The sequence below is a fragment of the Takifugu rubripes genome, chromosome 1, assembly GCF_901000725.2.
Source record: "Takifugu rubripes chromosome 1, fTakRub1.2, whole genome shotgun sequence".
In the NCBI taxonomy this organism is placed as follows: domain Eukaryota; kingdom Metazoa; phylum Chordata; class Actinopteri; order Tetraodontiformes; family Tetraodontidae; genus Takifugu; species Takifugu rubripes.
In genome coordinates, this window is record NC_042285.1 from 9863419 (window position 1) to 9884604 (window position 21186).

Below are 21186 nucleotides of genomic sequence, written 5' to 3' on the forward strand. Positions count from 1 at the left end.
CACGCATATTAAAGATTCATTGATCAACATGTTTAAATGTATGTGTAATGTGGGACAGGTCATCATTTAATGGGTTAAAAATCTTGATAATTACACTTGTGAAGGAGACAAGGCTGTCCAGGACAGTTCAATTATTTATTTTACTAATGTCAAATCCTTTCAGGTAAATTCCCAAACTTCTCCTTCATTAAGGGTGGGTATAGTAGTATAGTATAGTTTATCTATAGTATTTCAGGATTTCCTGTTAAAAACTATAACATCATTGCTTAATTTGATTAATTATGTGGGAGGAAATACAACAAAAGCAACATGCAAAAAAGACGCCATGCTCAAACCTTCTTAAATAGTCATTTTATTCACCAGCAGAAAATATACACAAATGTGAAAAAAGGCAACAATCCATTATCTTCAATGGTACAAACATAACTTTATTGTACAATTAATTTATTGGCAAAAACAAGTCAGACCACCAAAATAACTTAAAAAAAAAATTAATGAAAATGGAGCAACAGTTTTTGCTTTTTCTCAGCAAGCACCAAAAGTCGTTAACAAGAGGAACAAAAAAAGTGGTCAAAGATGCCATTTGAATACTAAACAAATATTTAAATATTTCCAGTCTTTTTTTTTTTAGGAGAAATGTGTAAAACAGAACTGTTTGTTCAGTTGCCATGGATTTGTACAGTGATTTTTCATATGTTTACAACTATATTCATGAAATATTAGAAAGGATGGTATACTCCACGGCCTCCCCCAGAGAAAACTCAGCTGTCTGCAGTGTCTTTTTGCATCACCATAACATCTTTAATACAAAACAAAACATGGTTTTATCTAATAATTCCTGTAGCTTCAAGTTTTATTTCAAAAAAATAAAATTAAATAATATATCTATATATAAAAGACAGTTTTTCCTGTTTTTTTTGTTTGTTTTTTTTTATAAAATAAGTCTCAAGATATATTGCCACCTGGTTCTGATGCGTGCCCCCTTCCCTGTAACCCTTTGAGAAAAATAGCGAGGAGGAGGCTGTCGTGTCTTCAGTCCTCTCCGTAAAAAGCTAAACGACCAAATTTCAACCTCACACCTCGAACCAACCTCTGCATTGGCGAGTCGTCGTACAAGTGTCACGTCTACGTTTTGAGATTGTTCAGATGTGTGATGTTACGATGACCCCCCTCCCTTCCTTAAACCGTTGGGGGGGGGGAATACACAGAAAAAGGCGCATTGGTGCTTGTGACCTACTACACCCTATACTGTACCATTTAGGGAAAAAAAACATATCAATACTGTACAGCAGCTCAGGAGTACTTTTTTTTTTGGCTTTTTTAAGATTTTATACAGATACAGCAAATATCAACTCAAACGAGAGGAAAGAAGCAGCAGAAAATAATTCCTCTGCTCATAAAGGTTAAAGTATGTACAGTTTTTTTAATGTATCTCACTGATTACAAATAACAGTATCCAACTTCACCAGTTCTTACTTTATACAGTACTTTCAAAGTTTGTGGCTGACAGGCAGGAGGGGACACCGATGAGGGGATGACAATACAGGCAGGATTCTTTAAAGTCTGCAGCCCCCCCCCCCCTTCCCAAAAAAAAAATACAATGTTCTCAATGTCACAGTTCATACACAAGGCCGTATATATGTACAAATATAAAGGAGAAATAAAGATGCAGAGTGGGGATAGAAAGAATTGTTCTGCAGATATGGTCAGTACCCCCCACCCCCAAAAAAAGGAAAATACTGCTGAGGTTTAATTTCAAACCCTGAAGGAAAAACACCTTAATTTAACACAGCCTCCCCTCATTTATCAAATAATCACTTTATCTCAGGACCATTTGTTTAACAATTCTCCTTAATTACTTGTGATTATAAAGGATGCGAGTTTAAGAAATTTCTCAACACCACCCCGACTGCGCACATCTCACTGAAGGTCGGCTCTTCTGTTGGTAAATGTACATCGCTGTCAATATGGTCCAGAACAGAAGATATGTTGACACTGAGGGGAGGATAGATAGAATTATGACTCTTTGAGGAGAAAAACAAAGTGGAAAAAGTACACTATATCAACTCACTTTATTTTTTTTAGCCATATTTTAAAATCTTAAAAATACTCATAAAAAGGCAAAATTCTCCAAAGTCCCCAAAAATATTGTGTGATAGACTAAGGAAGAAATATTTTCAACCTGAAACACTGCCCTCACACCTTTTGTACAGAACTGGCAAAAATATATAGATATATATATTAACAGCAATAACTTACCATTGTTTTAATTTATTTATTTATTGACTTCTCAGATTTATGTTGCATCTCCCATAGGAAGGAAGCTTCAGTTCTTATTTATACATCACAAAAATATTTAAATAAAAAATAAAAACTTCTAAAACCCCAAAGTCGTAGTCCAGCTCGCTCTGTTGTAGCGGTTTGACTTTTGGGGCAAAAGAGCAGAACATCAAAAACACGACGAGAGTCAGTTACAAGCTGTTGTGGTTAATGTTCGTTCCCAGATCCTGGTTGCTGTTGCTGCCATTACTGTTTCCACCCAGCATGTCCGACTGCCCCCCCTGCATCCCCGCCATCCCGCTCAGCTGGGATATGATGGAATTCTGTTCCGACGTGAACTGACTGGGATCTACGGGAGCACTGGGCGGCGGCTGCTGCTGCGATAACACTTGCTGTTGGGGTTGGGGGGGCTGGGGAGGCGCCATACTGGGGTGATGTTGATTTAGATGCCCCGGGTGGGGTGAACCAGTCTGTGTCTGTGGGGAGATGCGATGGGGCGAAGGCTGAGGCTGGGAGGAGGGCTGCATGCGTGGGGAGGGGCTAGAACGTGGAGGCTGCGACTGCGGCCTCGGTGAGGGTTGAGGTGATCTGACCTGACTGCTGAGCGATCCTGCTGGACCAAGTCCGCCTTGTCCTTGGAGGTGGGGAGACTGTGCCATTTGTTGCTGGGGGCTCATGGGACTACTGTGTTGCGCTGGAGAACTCCCAGTGAGGTGCTGGTGCTGTAGAAGCCTCTGGTGGATGTTCTGGTGAAGCATGGCTTGAGACGCCTGCGGCAATGTGGGACCACCAGCCCCTCCTCCAACTCCCCCTTGTTGCTGCACCTGGCCTGGTCCACCTTGTCCTTGCTGCAGTGGGGGTCCCGTCGGTCCTCCGTCCTGACCTTGATGGCCACCCATGGGATTCTGTTGCTGTTGCATCTGCATCTGATGCTGGAGCCTTTGCTGGAGTGCTGCTACTTGTGACAAGGAATTGGGGTAGCCTTGCTGCTGTCCCATCTGTCCCGGAGGACCCTGTGGTGCTCCTTGCGGCTGCTGGAGACCCTCGACAGTTGCACCATTAGGCTGGGCTTGGGATGATGGAGGCATCCCTTGTTGACCTTGGCTAGGTTGCATAAAGCCTTGTTGGCTTGTCTGCTGTTGGAACTGCCCGTGGTTCCCCATCTGCTGCTGCTGCTGCTGCTGCTGCTGCTGCAGTTGTCTTCTCATCAACAACAGCTCTCTAAATTGTGGACTCATATTTGCCATGTTACCTTGTTGCCCCGCTGGCATCGCTCCCTGTTGTTGCTGTTGTAACGCCGCCATTTGTTGTTGCTGTAAATTACCGGGCATCATCGGGCGCTGTTGTTGCTGTTGCAATTGCTGAAGTTGACCCATGTTCAGCCCCGGCTGCCCCGCCTGATTTACGTTGGCTGGCTGCTGTCCATCCAAGTTACCAAGTTGGTTAGCTCCAGGCCCTCCAATAGGAGGCATTGCACCAGCAGCACCTTGGAACCTCACGCCGGCAGGTCCTCCTTGTGGCGGGGGCCCTCCTCCAGGGCCACCCTGTCCACCTTGATACCTGGCTGCTCTCTGTCTGATAAAAGCAGCCATGAGGGCCGGGTTGGAACGAAGAATGTTGAGGACTTGCTGCTGTTGGAGAGGAGAGCTTGGGGAGCGCAGCGTTCGCAGTAACTCTTGTAGTGCTCCCTGGGGTAGGTTTCCTGATGCAGCGGCTCCTGCTATAGAAGCTGGTAACCCCACTGCCCCTCCCGATACACCCAATCCTGGCATCATGCCACGGTTCCCCGGTTGCGGTTGCTGTTGATTCATCTGCTGCGGTGGCGGCTGATTCACTGCTGCCTGCTGCTGTGGTGCCATGTGACCCATCATGCCTGGCCTTTGTTGCGGTCCACCAGCACCCCATTGTTGGTTTGTCGGCTGAAGCTGTCCACCACCTCCCTGCTGCACTGGTTGGAGCTGCTGCTGAACTTGAGGGGGCAGCTGAGGCTGAGGACTGCCTTGCTGCATTCCTGTTAACATCCCCTGCTGCTGAGGATCCAACATAGTTCTGCCAACAACTCCTTGACCTTGTGGCGGCATCCCCTGGGCCCCCATGTGGGGCATGCCCATCTGTGCCTGGGCATTCTGGTGGTGGGGATGGGGCGGCATCATGCCTCCTTGACCTAATCCACGTATCTGTGCTTGAGCTTGAGCCATTTGTCTCTGGGTCTCTGCCAGGCGCTGAATTTTTAGGGCCGTCTCCACGGCAGCCAAAGGCGGTCCTTGCGGCTGACCTTGTATTGGCATGGATCCTTGGCCCTGGTTAGGTTGTTGCTGTTGCTGTGGTGGAGTGGCTGTACCCAGTCCAGGTTTGCCAATGGACTGGTGTAGGGGAGAGGCTCCGGGTGGTCTGGGGTTGTATGGAGGCAAACCACCAGGGTGTTGCTGCTGCTGGAGTTGCTGGACATTTGGAGACTGCTGCTGGAGCTGAGGTACCATTTGCTGCTGGGGAGAGTTCATCATCCCCACGCCGCTTGCTCCACCTACTGGCTGAAACTGGTGAAGATGGTGTTGAGGGGGCATGGTACCACCTGGCTGCTGGATCTGCTGTTGTTGGACTGGGCTCCCAATTCCTCCCAATCCACTCATTCCACTGCCCTGCTGTGGAGGAAGTGCAGGCATATTGCCCTGGGTAGGCGTCTGTGGAGTAGTGGGCTGCGTGCCAACAGATGTGGGAGTACCAGGACCAGTTGCTCCATTGTTGGCTCCAGGAGAAGGCAGGCCATTGCCTCCGGGGGCTCCCCCAGGAGCAGGCTGGCCTACTCTTTGCATGCTAGCCATTCTACGTCTTAGCATCTGGGCTTGCTGTAGCCTATGTTGGAGCTGCTGCTGTCGGAGTTTGTGCTTGATGTTTAGACAGAATGGGACCGGGCACTTATTCTCCTGACAGTGTTTTGCATGATAGCAACAAAGTGCAATGAGCTGTTTACAAATGGGGCAGCCACCATTGGTTTTCCTCTTGCAGCTTTTTGTGTGCTGGACCACACGTTTCATCTTCTGGCAGGATGGCAGAGAGCAGTTGGCATTTCTACACTGGCAGGCGTGGACAAGTGACTGGATGCAGCGCTGAATGCTGAGGCGACGAGAATCTCCAGGACTCTGAGTGGTAGCTGCAGCCTGGTTGCTGCTTTCATCATCCAAACCAAGCCCTAACTTCTCCATCTTGTGCTCGTGGCCCTTAGTGTTGTAACATGTGATGCAGAGGTCGTAATCCTGTTAAGGACAAAAGACATTTAAAATGGTGTCATGTTGCATTTAAAATAATTATATTCTTCAAGAGTAAGACAATAAAAACAACCTTTCTGCCGCTCACCTCACAAACGGTACAGTGAAAGCGAGTCTCGACATGGTGCTTGCATTCATTGCAAGTGTATACAAAACGGTCTTGGCTTTGGTTATGCAGCTCCACCAACATACACATGGAGCTCCACATGGACCTTCTGAGGGAACTAAACTCAAGATGTTTGTCCCGGGCCAGTGTAAGGAATGCATCGCGGCCATCCATAAGGTCACATGCCATAAGGGGGTCGGGGTCCGCAATTGGGGGCAAGGCATTTGCCATGGGGCCAGCAATCAGCCGTATCACAAAGAACACCTTGGGGGAGCAAACAAAGTATGAGCTAAGGTTTCAATTCAGAAATAAATTTACAAAATCTTAAAACATCTTATCCACAAAAGACTGGGGTACTGTAATATTTTGAAAAGAAATATGTAAACATACAGTATAATGCATAATTGCGCCTTGTAATACCTCTTTGTGTTTTTCCATAGTGGCATAGAGTTTCTGGGAAAGGTCATTGGAGACATTAGGCATCCCCGGCTTCTTCTTATTGGCTCGACTTAGGCTGCTCTTGTTCTTACTTGTCTTCTTGTTGTTCTTCTTCTTTGCATTTTTACTGTCACCCTTTGTGTCCTGAAGAAAAAACAAGGAGCATTTTGTGTGACCACCCAGTCTCATCACCATTTAATAACCCAGAAGATATTTCTTATAGACGTGATAGAACGTGCGTACATCTATACTCTCATTGCATGTGCTGTTCTCCTCTCTTTTTCGCTCCTCTTCCTCCTGCTCCAGCTCTTTGATGCTCTCTTCCAGCACGTTGGGCCAAAAGTCACCTTCAAAGTAAGGCAACTCTTTGGCACTTGTCAACCGATCTTCTGTTGCCTGCTTGAAAATATCCTGTGGGGGTACATGAAAGATGAGGTGAGCGTGTTCCTCAAATAGCATCCAAATAAGTAATTACAATCAGTTATAGTATTGTCTCTAATCTTTATTCTCCATTAGTGCCCAGGCTTAAAATAGCTTAAAATGAAAATAAAAATGCTGCAAATGCTTTTTACTATACATTTAAACTTGATAGTCAGTTTCTCCACCTTGTAATCATGCACGATCCGCTCTGCTACTGCTTTGTCCAACATTTTCTTGTACCACTCTTGTAGGCGCTTTGGCTTTGGGATCTTCTGATCCACAGGATGACAGTGAAAGATGTAGTCGTCTCCTTCACTGGGTGGGCAAGCCCAGATATGTCCAGTGGTGTAGCTGATAAGGAAAGGTAAGAGACAAAAAAAACTGACAGTGACTTTAGAGTTCTGAGTGGGAAAAAAAAGAATCCACATGAATTTAGCATTTGAAGACCACATTTAGTTGGTGAAGCAGAACTCACCCCAACTTCTTGACATACTCCAAGTAGCCAATGAGGATTTCATGATAGACTGCTGTTCTTAGACAGCGAGGCTTGAAGAAATGGACACTGTCCAGGTAGGAGATATATACTCGTCTATATGAACGGAAGATAAAAATTAAAAAAATTGCAAGACAAGGAAAACAGTTTTGAGAAAGCATCTAAAAAAATTATGTTTTCAGTATGGTCAAAGACCCTACCTTTGGTTGGGCTGAGGGCAATCAGATCCATATTCTTGAACATGCATCCCAAAGAAACAGACATCCACCCCATCAATGTCCTCAAAAGCAAATAGTGCTTTTGTCCTATATGGAAAAGACTCTGACATCTCTCCACTGTCCACAAATCTGTAGAGAAATTAGCAAGATCACAGAAACAGATAATGCATTAACCACATTAGCAAACTACAAAAGGAATTTATTTGCCTCAAAGAATATGTAGTAACAATGTATAAAAAGCTTTGACTGTTGAGTTTTAACCTGAATTTTTTTTTTTTTTTTTTAAAGTTGTTTGATGTCTAAATGCAAAGCACTCAAGACCTGTTATCCCCACAATAGACTATGTGGTGAATCACACCAAGCAGCATTTTTCATCCTCATACCTCGATTTCATCCCCGGTTTCACCTCCACTACTTTGTCCGAGACATGAACAACACGAATAGTCACGTCTCCAGCCTCTGGATGGCTTTGACGCTTCAGGAAGTCATTCACTCTCGTCTCCAGGAAACAGCCCAACTTAGTCTGTGGCAACCCTGTGTGAGAAAGCCAGGCAACACGTGTTTAGCAAGTGTTCAGAGGCCTTTTCAATCACATTTTGGTTTATGTTAAAGAAGGAACCACAAGAACTACTGACTCTTACTTTTAGCACAATACTTGTTCTCTTTTCTTGTCTTATTTGTCTTCTTTAAGCAGCCATCACAAACGAAGCTATCAAGGAAAAAGTTTAAATATGAGGATGCAAACAAATCATTAAGCAAATGTACAATGATTAAACCACTACATGTGGGCCAATTCTTACCCAGACGGCCATATTGTTTCATGGTGCAAGACACAAATCTGATGCATCCTGCGCCCGCAGTCTAAACATTCAACAAACCTGAAATGAGAAAACAGAAATGTTTACCAAAGTACCGGTACTTAGTCGAAGGTAGTAGTCGAAATGGATAGGTTTCATGACATAACTCACAGCTCAGGGTCCAGTGTGTCATTCTTCTTCTTCTCAAACTGATCCTTGTTAATTGATCTAAAATCAATTACAACAATTTTAATGATTTGTTGCACAACAGGGGAAAACTTGACAAACCACGGATACAGCAATTGAATACACCGGTCCTGAGTCTTTGGTATAGTTGCTTGAATATAATTTTAAAATCCTGCCTTAAATGAAAAAAAATTAGACTGGTACTCACGTCTGTGGCTGTGTAGGGTCATCACCCAGGGAAACGGTCTCTCCCTGGATCTCGTTGAAACACTTCTCGCAGAAGTGGTACCTGTCAGCAAGAAGCCCAAATTTTGGTGAACTACACCGTTCCCCAAAGCACAGTCAACCATAGACAGCGCATGGGCAGGCACATGGGGCAAGGTAGGGTGCCACAATCGGAGCAAGCAGGAAGTGGAAGCGCAGGACAGCAGGAAGTCGTCATCGCAACAGCCAGTCATGATTGTGAGGGGTGAGGGTGAGAGCGATGGGTTTTGAAGGTGCATGGTTGGTCAAGGCAAAAGCAAGCCGATATTGACATCACAACCATTGGAAGGGAAGACAGACAAGCCATATGGACAAGGTAGAGGACGGGACAAACATTCAAGACAACACACAGCAGAGAGCCGAGGCAAAGCACTGATTAGAAATTTGGACATGAGTGGATGGGCAACAGCAAACACAATCACAGTTGGCAGCACAGGAGCAGAATCAACAGAAGCTTAACTTTGAGCAGGGAAACTGAAAAGGTTGTATCACAGGACATAATGCAGACAAAGAACGAATGAACAAGGAGCCACAGACAGCTGCCCAAGTGTTCATTCGCGCAGTTCATTTTAAAGTCGGTCCTTTCACATTTCTGTTCAGCTTCTTTTTTTTGAGACACAAATCACAAATAAAGTGTGCTCATTGAATAAAGCTTATAGGTTTATACAGCTATAAAATAAAAGCTATGCACATTGAAATAAGCTTCACTTTTTATTGATTTATCTTAAAAAGCTAATTTCTATTTTCTGTAAATTTCTTTTGTCCTTAGACAAACAGATGCTACTCTTTTCTTTATTTATAATTTTAAATGAAACACTGCCACTTTAATTGATTAAAAACACATTAACATTTTGAATGAATGTGAAAGGAGTAGACTGACTATTAAAATGCCAGTAAATTAAGGCATCACATGAAGGTATTAAAAAGAGGACATAAATTGGATGCAGTGTTGAGGGAAAAATACATCAGACCAACAAAGTATGAAAGAAAATGAAGTGCATACTAAGAGGAAAATACCAAATAATGCATAGCTTTCATAGGCTCAATAAGTCTCTGTGGTTATTCCGGTAGTTAATTGAATTTTAATTGCCTCCCTCTAGTAACCTCTGCACCTTTTATAAAATGTTTCTCCGTTTCCCTTCTTTCATACCTGTTCTGGTAGCTGAAGTAGGCAGCATCTCGTGGAATAGTGCACAGCTGCTTTCCATAACAGCAAAGCGTCTGAGGTGAGAACTCCAACTGATAGACAGAAAAGGGTCAAAACAGGAAATAATCTATTAATATCTCAACTAATATTCACCTCAGGAAAATCAGCAGTCATTACACAATGAACAATTTTGATTGCTTGGATGGCATATCAACATCTGCCGAGTTTACAGCAGCAATAAAGTTACAACAAATCTTGGTAATACCAAGATTAGAATTACTAAGATTTCTAACAAAGTACCTGCAGGTAAAATATGGATTATTTTACTTTTGATAGTTCTGTCAAACAGCACAATCAAGCCTTTAGTCTGAAGTAGAGATTGGAATCCACAACAACTACAATCAAAGATAAACCAAAATTGCACTTAACATAAATAACTTATTTTCAACCATCTATGAAGGTTTTCTTTTTTGCTTTAAGTGACACATTTAATCAGTCTGACAGGGCAATTTTGGTAATTGTCTGCAAAAGCAAAAATAGAGATTAATGAGAGGTTAAATTTGATATGGGGGTGGTATGCCCACATAATCTACACATAGTGACACTGCAGGTGCAGATTTAATGTAATAAAAAAAATAAAATAAAAAATTTTCAAACCTTTAAAATCAATTCACCCGTCTGTGCTACTTACAAGTGGAAACGTTACATTTAGTCCATGACTAGTAACTAATTTCCAATTCCATCACCTTCGGTCTACTTGCGCTGACATTCTGTCTTACCTTCCTTCCACAACAGTAGCCAAGACTCTGCATGACAGGATCAATCTCCTGCTCAAAGACCTCAGCCAACTTGGAGCAGTACTTGTAGACTCTGGATGTTTTACGGTTGTACAGCCAGGCGTTATTGAACATGAGCCAGATGTCATCCACATACTGCCAGGGATCCTGGTACTGACCTACAATCAAAACACAGATGATGAGCTGGTGAAAGGATTAGATTCATTAGAGGGTCCCCATTTAGGAAGTCAGTATTTTTACACAGATCAACACAAAAGTGCAATAAAACTGCAAATGATTCTATGCATTTCTGTAAGTGGGTACAGACTCATTTTGATTTCCACCAAATTTATCATGAATCTGATTTTTGATAAATCAAGAACTCTCTTGCCAAATATTACATTTACAGATCTACAAAAGAAATAGTCTCAATTATACAGACCTGTGTCCAACTTCCGTTTAATAGTAGATAGGTCCATGGGATTCTTAACAATGTCAAAGTAATCCTGGAAGAACACAATGTGCATGTATTAAAATTCAGTAGATTCTGGGGATCTCAAAGGTTGACCACAAATAAGGCACTTCATGTTAAACCTACCTACAGTTTCTACAGTCAGGCTGAAAGACGTATTGACTTAACTACTGAAAATATCTGTCCTCAAATCAATACTGCTTTATTAAAAATAAAAAATAAAGGAATTATACTCCTGTTCTGCATGGGTTGACATGTGAACAGCATTGTGTCCTGATGCCCAACTTAGCCAAACTTTTCACTTTATACTGTCTAATCAAAATGTTTAGAGTCATTTAATTCAAAACACTTGATTTAATAACTATATACTATGCAACTAACAGCAGCAATGCTTTCACCAAAACCAAGATAGTTATTGATCCATGAAGTAACTGCATTGTGTAGCCCAAAATATTAATCTTATGAGAACTTGGAATCCAAAAGGTTGTGACATAATTTTGAGTAGTAGTTAGTGCTACTGAATTGATGATAGTGGTCTGCAGAGGAATACATACAGGTATGCACAGCAGTTGTGGATCTACGGGCATTCTGAAAGGCAGAGACTCTGGATCTTGTCTATAGAGAGATTCAAGTGTGGGCATCAGTGCTTGACGAAGCTCCTCTGGCTTGAAGACTGGGGAAAAATAAAGAATAGAAGGTATTATGAAACTAAATTGTAATCAAAAACCTTCTACTTTAAATCAATTATTTAAAAAAAAATAATTAAATGATCAGAATCAAAGAGAATGATAAAAGATGCAAATGTGTCCATACTTTTCTTTTTGGCAGGAGCCTGTGGCGTAGCTGCCTCTGATGTCTCCTCTTCCTCTTTCACCTCCTTCTTTATTTCTGATTTCCTGTCTTCTATCTTTACACTCACTGCTGTTGTTGTTGATGTTGATGATGTATCCATTGGGACCCCTTTACCTCCTTCTCTGGAACAATCTTCTTTCTTAAACTCAGACTTCACTGGCTTTTCCTCTGTTTTGAGGCTGTGGAGCTTCCCTCCTTTAGAGCAGCTGCCAGCTTCACTGTCCTCTTCCTCATCCTGTTGCTTTATCTCCATCTTGGAGTCAAGGCTGGTGGATGAAGTATCTAAGTGCGGCTGCTGTGAGCAAGTGTCCAGGCTGTTGACAGAGGCTGGTGTGAGGGCCTGACTGTCTCCTGGAAATGAACCCTTTTGAGAGAGCTAGAGGAAAAAAGAATGAGAACATGGATAAATGGACTTTCTATGTATTCTGATAAAACAAATAAAATTATTTTAAGAACCATATTCAGATAAAAAAACAAAGAAGTATGAAGAAAATGTCTGTATCCTTAAAATTATAAACAAAGCATATCAATATTACATTGCTTAGCAACTATGATGGGCAGGTGGGTTGGTTGTAATTTATTTCTTTGTAAAGCACAAGTCCAAGGAATAATAGTAACTGGTCCAATCAGAATCTCTCACGTCTCACTTACCGGAGTGCGTGGAAGTTGTGCTCCATGCGGTGTGGAGCTGGAGGCCAATCCGGGGTGAGATGGAGTGGTTGACCCTGGCCCCATGTGCTGCTGCTGCTGAAGGGACTTGTTGGAGCCAGGGCCCTGGCCTAGATGGTTCGGCTGAGAGCCTGGAGGGGGTGCCAGTTGAGGTGCGCTAGGTGTGTGTGGTTGTGGGGTCTGGGACCCTGCTAATCTGGGGGGAGTTTGGTGAGGAGTAGGAGATCGGCTATGAGCAGGGGACGGCGAGCTGCCACGCATGGCTGCTAAATGGGGGATGGAGTTGGCTTGCTGATTTGCATTAGCGGAAGTCACTGATGAAGCAGGTGCTCCTGGTGTTCCGACACCAACACTCTGAGGACCCATCGGTCCCACCGCAGAAACACTACCAGGTCCGCCAACTGACCCTGGTTGTGCTAGAGGACTAGCAACTGGAAGAGAGGGAGGAGTGCCGATCTGTGTCTTAGGATCGAAGAGGGTGAACAAAAGTGGAAAGACAAAAGAAACAAAATTAGGACCAGTAGTAGCTTTTGGGGATTAAAAAAACAACTAAACATTAACTTTCATTTACACTTTCTAACTTCTTACCTGTGCCATGTTTGTCTGTGTGCCAGGTTGGGCAATCCCAGGCTGAGTTGGTCCAACTCCTTGTCCAGCTCCTGGAAATTGCCCCTGAGACAAATACTGATTCTGAATCTGGTTTACATTGGGCTGTCCCATCCTGGGCCCCACCATTCCCATCTAGTGTTATAGAACAGGGGGGGAGAAATTATTTGGTTAAATTAACATTTTTTCCCTGTCTGTCTCTGTTAGAATGAGATTCAATAATAGATCATCCACAGCTGAAGTGTGGCTTCAGCACTAACCTGGTTACCAGAAGCTACCATGGGTAGGGGCGGCGTGGATCTCTGACCCATTGACTGCATCCCCATTTGACTGAACTGATTCATACCTGAAAAGATACTTGTGGTATTAGCACAGATTCTACCGTTTGTGAGAAATGCGTTCAATTATTTGTTATTAAACAGTTCCACATTCATTTCAGTTCAATTGTACCAGTAAAGAAAATTACTATTACTGTATAACATTTTCCATTATAACACAGCAAAAATAAGGCAAATGGCAGAAAACATTTGGAAACAGTTTTCAATGTTATTTGTTCAGAACCATTTAACATTGCATAGCGATATCACATATTTTTAGATAAATATCATAAAATTGTGTTTCCTGTGAGTCTTTACCTGGGCCTTGCATCCTGTTGACCATCTGATTTGGCCCAGTTGGTCGCACCATTGACACCTCAGGAAGAGGACCATCTGTTAAAAAAGACAATAATGAAAATTAGGTCATTTCATATCAACAGAATATGGGAAAACTTTAATTATTTCAATTAGAGAAGTGGATGTAATAGTACAGCTGATTTATCCAGATTTTTAACGGGTTGCAAGTTGATGACCTTTGGGCTGGTAGCAACAGTTGACAAAGAAGAAAATGGTTTTAAAAATGCAGCCGGGATGTAAATGTAGTAAGAAGAATATCCATGTCCACTTACTAGGAGGCAGTCCGGTGGGGGACTGACCCATGCTGGCAGGACCGAGGCCAAGACCCTGCTTCTGGAGCCGGGTTCTTCTCTTCTCCTCCAACTCCTTCTGGATCTTGTAAATCTTCTCTGCTAGCAGATGATAGTACTCAGCCTGTAAAAAATAAAAAAAATAGTCACAAAATCAAGAAAGTGTTAAAAAAAAAAAAGGTGAAAAGAAAAAACCTGCTTTGATAAACTTTGGTGAACTTACTCTATTGTTAGCCGTCTCATACATGTCCCCTTCAACTTTTCTAGCATAGGCAACCAGGTTTTCCATTCGGCGGTCTTTTAGTGCCGCTGGATCTGGAGTTGGGAAAATTGCCTGAACGCTGTCATTGGAAGAATAAAAAAATAGATGTAAATGGAAGGAAAAGACAGTAGCAGAAAAAGTCTTAGACAATTTCTGTACTTTGCTAATATTTAAGCAGTTCATGTGTCTTTTTAGCTCTTTGAAGTATTACCTATGTGCCACCACTTTAATATCAGGCCAACTGTATAGTCAATAATTGTTCTTTTATACTTACAGTTTGTGTACCAAATGGTTTCGCAGGTCCTGCGTGATGTCCTCGTGCCAGCTTTTTCTTATACCTGTGGCAGTGGGGGGGCCTACGGAGGCCATGGATCCGAGTCCCGCAGAATCATTCAACAGACTGTAAAAAATGGGAGAGTGTCAGTGAGCTCCAACTCCCACAACAACTATCAGATGTGGCATCAAAATATAAATCATAAGACCGGAGAGACCATACAGGAATCCATCATTTCAGTGATGATAAACATAGGTTTGGGGAGTAAGAGGTGTTGATTAGTACACCTCAAGGGAGTTTTGTGTGGTAGACTATCTCATGCTGCTACTTAAATCCTCAGTATGTTCATTTTCTTACCCTTGGCTGTTCACATTGAGGTGCATCATGGTGTCCTGCAATAGGTTGGCTTGTTGATTCTGAGTAGGACCTCCAACACCTCCATTAACTCCCATAGGATTTGCACCTATTCAGGGAAATCATTAGTCTAACATTAGTCTAATGATATGAACACAGTCCCACAAAGTGCAGCTTTTGCAAAATCTAAAAATCATTCCAGTAGAATCAAACAGGTAACCAGGAAATATAACTTACCCATTGGGTTCAAAGACCTCATGCCAGCTTGGCCCTGAAGTCCTTGGTTGGGCATACTGGGCTGAGGAGTCTGGATCTGATTGCCCTGGTAGGTGAGGCCCAGGGCAGCATATGCTCTCTCTATTGAACTGGGATCAATCTGGCTAGGTGGGTTGAGGCTGGGAGCACTTGGTTGCCCACCAGGTACTGCCCCAAGGGAGCTGCCGAGGCTTGCTGTGGCCCCACCAAGTACAGCTGTAGAGAGACAGGTCAGTTTTTAATAATACATCCGGGATAGCCTGTGAAGTTTTCAATTAGCTTGTTCATTTCAGAAATAACTCAAATAAATAATGACCAAACAATTCTAACATATTTGTATGTGTAATGTGGAAAGAATGAAATAAGTATATAGCACTGGTCGGATACAGACACTCACACTGCGGGTTCCTCTTGTCCCCAGCATTCTTGAGGGGCAGGCAGACCGGACAGTCATGCCTCGTGCAGTTCTTCCAGTGGGAGATGATCTGTCGTGATGATGCACAATGGGCAACTGGTGATAAAAAGAAGTATTAAGATGTAAAGGGTTGCAGAACAGTTGTTGCAAATGAGAGGGGAAAAAAATCAAAGCGGGCTGATCAAGAATGAAAATTCATGCTGTCAGTTTCCCATCATGAATGAACTGGCCGATCGTGTAACGCAAACACCTTATCTCAGGCTGCCCCAATAAGTCTGTACTCAAAATCTCAGCAATACAAGATTGTGGACCATCTCTTTATTTCAATGTCAATATTTCCTTTTACCTACAGGTAGCGACGTTATAATTATCAGAATGATCTTGACTCCTTTAGTCATCGTCTTCTGCATAATGTCTTGTCCAAAATAATCCTTCCATGTTAACAGAAAACCACCTTTAAACCTGCGCGTTTTGTTATTTTTGATTAATCACTTCACGCCCAACTATCCAAACTCTAATACTACGCAGATCTTTGTCAAATAAATGCCTTTATTTACCCAGTGAGTGCAGAAAGATAGTTTCTCCTTTACTCACCCTGACAGGATTTGCCAGCCTGGCAGTGAGTCATGTGGTTGAGGACATTTTTCATGGTGCGACAGTGGGGCAGGTTGCATTGCCGAACTTCACCGTTGGCCTGCTCCCGCCGTTGGCACTTGTGGGCATGAAGAAGGAGCACCAGCTGCTGCTGAATTAGCTTGCGCTTCTCAGGATCAGCTGTGGGTGGGGCACCCGCTGCAGCCGGTGCTGCAGAAACCTGGGTACCTGGCCCCACCAGACCTGCCTGACTGTTGGGCACCATCCCTGGAGCGCCCCCGACAGGTGCGCCAGAGGGACCACCCACACCCGTCTGTGACTGCTGGGATCCCTGGTGAGTGGTGAAAGAATACGTAGAAAGGTGAATGAATGCTCTGCAAAAGAAGTGTAGTGCTCACGTTGGCATAGGACTTGAGCAGGTTCTCAGACAGTAAGTATTGGGTCCCTACCATTGCAGCCATTCCTTGCATGGCCTGATTCTTCTTGTCCACGTTGAACTGAGCCAGGTTGTTGGCCATTGGACCTTTATTCTGGAGCTGGGGGCCCAGCCCCTGATTTCCCTGCGATTGGTATGGACCACCAAAAGGCCCTCCTGGGTTTCCCATCATGCCCATCTGGAAAGGACAAAATGCAAAGAACAGTGAATAATGATTAAAGCCAAGGTTTCCAAGACCTCTATCACTACAACAGTTAAACATCTGGCTGCTAACAATGGCCAGTTTGTGTTTTCTAAATGGGAACAGCGCTGGGTTTTTATGTTTATATTGCTCATGAGTACTTCCTATCAAAGAATTTGTCAAATTCAGGCACCATTACATCTGAATCAATACAAAAATAATAACCCTTAACCCCAACTCTGCCTAAAGGCCGGAACTTTCAAATAATCACACGAGGACGTGCTCTAATGTTTTTTATGTTCTATAAAACTATGGCATGATGAAAATACATGATGCTCTTAATATAAGAGGTCACTTTTCAGTCTGATCCAAGAAAACAATAACAATTATACCTCATGGTAACCCATCAATCATAATTAGCATTAATTAGCACTAAACCCACAATCAATTACCAAGCTTGAGCCCAACATTGAGCTGGCTCGATGTTCAAAAACAAACCAAAAAAAACGTTTGCACTCCAGTGAAGGTACGATTGAAGAGAGGTTTGAGCCCCCAGGAAGAGTAAATCTGGCGATTTTCAACTCTGGAAATTTGTGTTACTTCAATTATAAGAATTTTTTATAGCTTTAGTTTTTAAAAAGTGTTGAGCTTTACTGATGTAAGCATTCTGAGCCACATGCATAAACACATTTACATCATCAGGTTTTGGCTTCGACGCCTGAAAACCAAATAAAGGACTGTGTTGGAGCCTATGCTGTTAAATTCATATGGGACACATATATTTCAACCTCTAACAGCAGTGAAGAATCTAATGCAATTAAAATTCTGGCTCCAAACCTAAAGGGAAAAGTGTAAGATATAGTTAGGTCTATAATAAATCAATGTATATTCTTAAAGAAAAAAAAACAAAAAAAAAAAACAGGAGATGCTGACATGAAACATGTATGTTTTAAACTCATTATTTACCTGTTTTAAATGAAAATAGAAGGGAGCTTTACAATCACTGACAAAATGTCAACTCTAATATTAATGTGATGCTTCCCACTATTCAAAGAGAGCTAGAAAGCTTATGCTGTAACTACTTACTCACCAAAGTTACATTTTTATTGTGGCCACTAACTCTTAACAGAATTTGCTGCCATAAATTGAACCAATTAAAGCCTAAAAATTCATTCCAAATTACTGTCATGATTACATTTAAATGTAAATAGACTTCATATGCGCGTGCTGAATTCCCAAGAATCCTACCTTGTTCATGGGTCCAGGTTGCTGTCCTCTCATGCCCCCCTGGCCCCCAGGGCCCTGCTGCTGCAGGGTCTCAGCTAACAAGTTGGTGTTGCCACCCATCCCCTGATTTCCAAAGCCCATTCTGGGGGAGCCGTTCATCACTTGGTTCCCCATCATGCCCGGCTGCTGCTGTCCATTATTGCCTTTCTGTTGTGTGCCCATCATGGCTCTGTTCATGCCGCCCATCATTCCAGCTGCAGCATTCTGCTGCATCATGTTGGCCTGCTGCTGAGGAGAGAGATGCTGCTGCTGCCCCTGGCCCATCATTTGAGGAGGACCCTGCCCAGACGATGCCTTCATATTTGCCAAGTGTTGCCCCATGTGTGCAGCGCCACCGGGGCTACCCATGGCTCCTTGATGTCCTTGTTGGGCTGAGGTGGGAGGTCCAGAACGTAAAAGTTCAGACAGCTGTTTATGCTTGGCCACAGCATCTTGACTTCCAGGACCACCTCCAGGTCCAAGTCCGAGACCCATCGCTCCCACTCCTCCATTACCTCCACCGGGACCCAGCACAGCAGGTCCTGGTCCCAGTGCGTCGTGCAACTGGCTGAGATCCCCACCATTAACAAGTCCTGGCTCATTTGAGCTAATCAGCTCATCTGGGAGATCGCACTCCAGTTGCAAAAACGAGCCAAACTCTGGAAAGGGGGGAAGAAAAAGTCATTTTAAAAAGGCAAAATTTCAACCTGGGAAAAGAGAACAAGGCCCACCGCCACATTAAAATGGGATAATCCTTTAGATGTCAGTATGAGCTCAAACCCAATTCCACGTTCAGCATTAAAAAGGTGTTTACAGGTGTGACCATTTATTTTCTCTGTTTAGAACCAAACCACGTTTAATCAAGGACAACAGGTCTGAGTTCTAACATGTATTCCTCTCAAGATATACGGGGACCAGTAAAGGTTCTGACCAAAATGACACATGGACCGTTTCATAGAGATATAAAGCCAGAAAACTGAGAGCAATCTGCAAAAATGCATGTGTTCTCTGCTGATCTGCATCCATAACATGAACATAACAGAGTTTTCATGCTTGTTTGCATCTCAGGACAGTGCTGAGATTTCTCTCTTTGCTACTCCGAGTTGACTTCTTACAACTAAATATATATTTCACTAAATGGTCATTTTATATGATGGAAGCTAAACATTTTTGCTTCCATTCCATTTCCATTACAGAAGTACATGTTTTATCAAATAAAGACGACGCCACTTTGATCTGATGCCATTTAACAGCAAGTCACCCGGCTGAGATTCATGCTACTAAATAATGGAAGTCATTAGTTGCTCTTTTGTGATTATTAATATACAACAGGTATATCGATCCTCAGCATGCTTGTAGCGTACTGAAGATCAACCCGGTAGTTTGTGGTCTCGCTCCATTTCATCCTCAATATGCACAAATAAATAGAGACAAATCACAGGATATAACACACATATGTGCACGGTCCGATTATTGAACCTGTCCAGCAGCCCTTTCCATGGATACAGAGCACAACTTAACCCACACTGGTTCCACTGTCGTGATGGTCGCGAATGTGTTGTAAACCTCAGTGCACGTTTAAGCTGCCAAAAGCCCCGTCAATGGTGCACATTTTTATTCGCAGGCCACTATTCCAGCTGCTGTCACACGCCATGCACAAAAACATACACCGACAATGGCAATTTGATTTCAACAATCATTCAGGCCGGCGGGCCTAAATTTAGCACTCCCGCAAGGCTTTCCTCACCACGGTTGGCAATTTTTGATTTCACTATCAATAACTGCTGGAGAGCGGATATGATGGGACATCACAACTGATTGTTGAAGGTATTAGAAACCACAAAGCTAAAACACCAGCAGAGTGCTTGTGGGAGCTACCAGTCACTATGTCACCATCGAAAACCCCAATAAAGTTTGCCACAAGTTAGGTGGGCCATTAAGGTTATTATGGGTCCACCTAAAGTAGCCATTACACACGGGACCGTCACCGTAGGACCCGAATTCTGTTAGCCGAGCAGCTCGCAGCTACGCGGCTACCTTCGGCTAAAATGGCTTTTAGCAAACGAGCTAACTGGGGAAGCTCTTCTTCACGTCCGACACTGTATACTAGCAAGCTAACATTAGCGAGCTACGACAAAAACAGAGAAGTAATCGTGCATCTTCTTCCAATTCCAAGTGGACCAAACCAAGCGAAAAATACCAAACTTAAAGATCCACGGTGTAACAAATGATATAACGAAATAATACTCACCATTTCCATCGCTGGCAGAGGCGGAAAGTGCCGGAGAGGAGAGTTTAGGCCTCTTGGCTGAAGGCGGGCCAGAGTCCAGAACGTTCTCGGCCATATTTTTTCGAAATAAAAATATATAAAGTATCCACAATTTCAGGCGTTTTCACGCCCTTAGAAGCACATTCCTCTTCGATTCCAATATTGCGACTTTTCCCCCTCCTTTTGGGGTACTAAGAGGGGGAAAGTCCCGTGTACAAATTACTCCTCTTTCCCTAGGTTCGCCTCTCGATTTCAGCCTCGGCGTATATCAACCCCCCTCCCTCCCTCGTCGGATTTTTTTGTTCTTTATAAATTTCTGCCAGCGGAGGAGGAGGGGGGTGTCGGAGAAAGTAAAGAGGGAGACACATGCAGCGGCTTCCCTCTAAACTCACACGGGCTCTTCAGAGGTAAATAAACTGGCCCCGGGTCTCGCTCCCATGGCTGCATCCGTCGTTTCGACCTCCTCGCCAGCGGTGTGTGGATGGGGATAATGTCGGGCACAGGCGGCTCGTTTGCCTGCGAAGTGATGGTGGTTCTGCTGGTGGCCTCTAAGGATGAGAGATCGCCGATTTAAAACTAAAATAAAAGAACGCACACTTGGTGGAACAGTCGCGGTCAAGAAAAGCACTTAGAATGTTTCTGCATGCGGAACTGTGCTGGTAAAAAATCTAATGAAATGAAAGAAGTGTGGACTTTCGTTTTTGGAGGCGCAAAACAAAGTTGAATCACATCAAGAAGTAAGATGTAACTGCCAGGTGGGCTTTTTTTTGGGAGGGGGGGTTATTTTAGGGGAAAGAGCTATTTAAGTAGAGTCAAACAATGGAAACACCTGGAAAATGTATTGCTTAAAACTAGTGGGAGGTTACAATTTTGTTCACTTGTGAGAGGCAAGAAAAGGGAACATTTCAGTTCAATTCAATTGCTTT

At 43.3% G+C, this 21186-nt stretch overlaps 1 protein-coding gene across 5 annotated transcripts; it reads right to left on the minus strand.

The window, feature by feature from the left end:
- Nucleotides 1-410: 410 nt before the first annotated feature.
- LOC101070643 (histone acetyltransferase p300) lies at nt 411-21049 on the minus strand. 5 transcript variants are annotated; one of them, XR_964628.2, is made up of 32 exons: nt 20243-21049; nt 17974-18650; nt 16558-16722; nt 16109-16439; nt 15491-15610; nt 15082-15315; nt 14848-14953; nt 14491-14616; nt 14178-14295; nt 13937-14078; nt 13626-13700; nt 13251-13336; nt 12973-13125; nt 12367-12846; nt 11677-12091; nt 11418-11536; nt 10834-10897; nt 10395-10570; nt 9619-9707; nt 8413-8523; nt 8190-8246; nt 8022-8099; nt 7863-7930; nt 7605-7755; nt 7204-7350; nt 6986-7099; nt 6696-6861; nt 6334-6501; nt 6073-6234; nt 5635-5916; nt 2260-5534; nt 411-1995 (listed from the first exon to the last, which is right to left on the minus strand). XR_964628.2 is itself a non-coding variant. In XM_011604983.2 (31 exons), exons 1-31 carry the CDS (start codon nt 20334-20336, stop codon nt 2472-2474), a joined length of 8301 nt encoding a protein of 2766 aa, XP_011603285.2. In that variant the 5' UTR covers nt 20337-21049; the 3' UTR covers nt 411-2471. The 5 variants fall into 5 exon arrangements, 4 of the variants coding, with proteins under 4 accessions (XP_011603285.2, XP_011603275.2, XP_011603281.2 ...); XM_011604983.2 differs by having other exon boundaries at nt 411-5534; nt 8413-8493; nt 15497-15610; XM_011604973.2 differs by having other exon boundaries at nt 411-5534; nt 15497-15610.
- Between the last annotated feature and the right edge of the window lie 137 nt (nt 21050-21186).

Excerpts from the sequence above, each read along its gene's own strand:
- LOC101070643 (XM_011604969.2), bottom strand. The coding sequence starts at position 20,336 with ATGGCCGAGAACGTTCTGGACTCTGGCCCGCCTTCAGCCAAGAGGCCT. Across the intron at positions 12,847-12,972 it reads CACAGACAAACATGGCACAG|ACACAGATCGGCACTCCTCC; the intron begins GTAAGAAGTTAG and ends TTCGATCCTAAG. Across the intron at positions 9,708-10,394 it reads GCTACTGTTGTGGAAGGAAG|TTGGAGTTCTCACCTCAGAC; the intron begins GTAAGACAGAAT and ends TCTGTCTATCAG.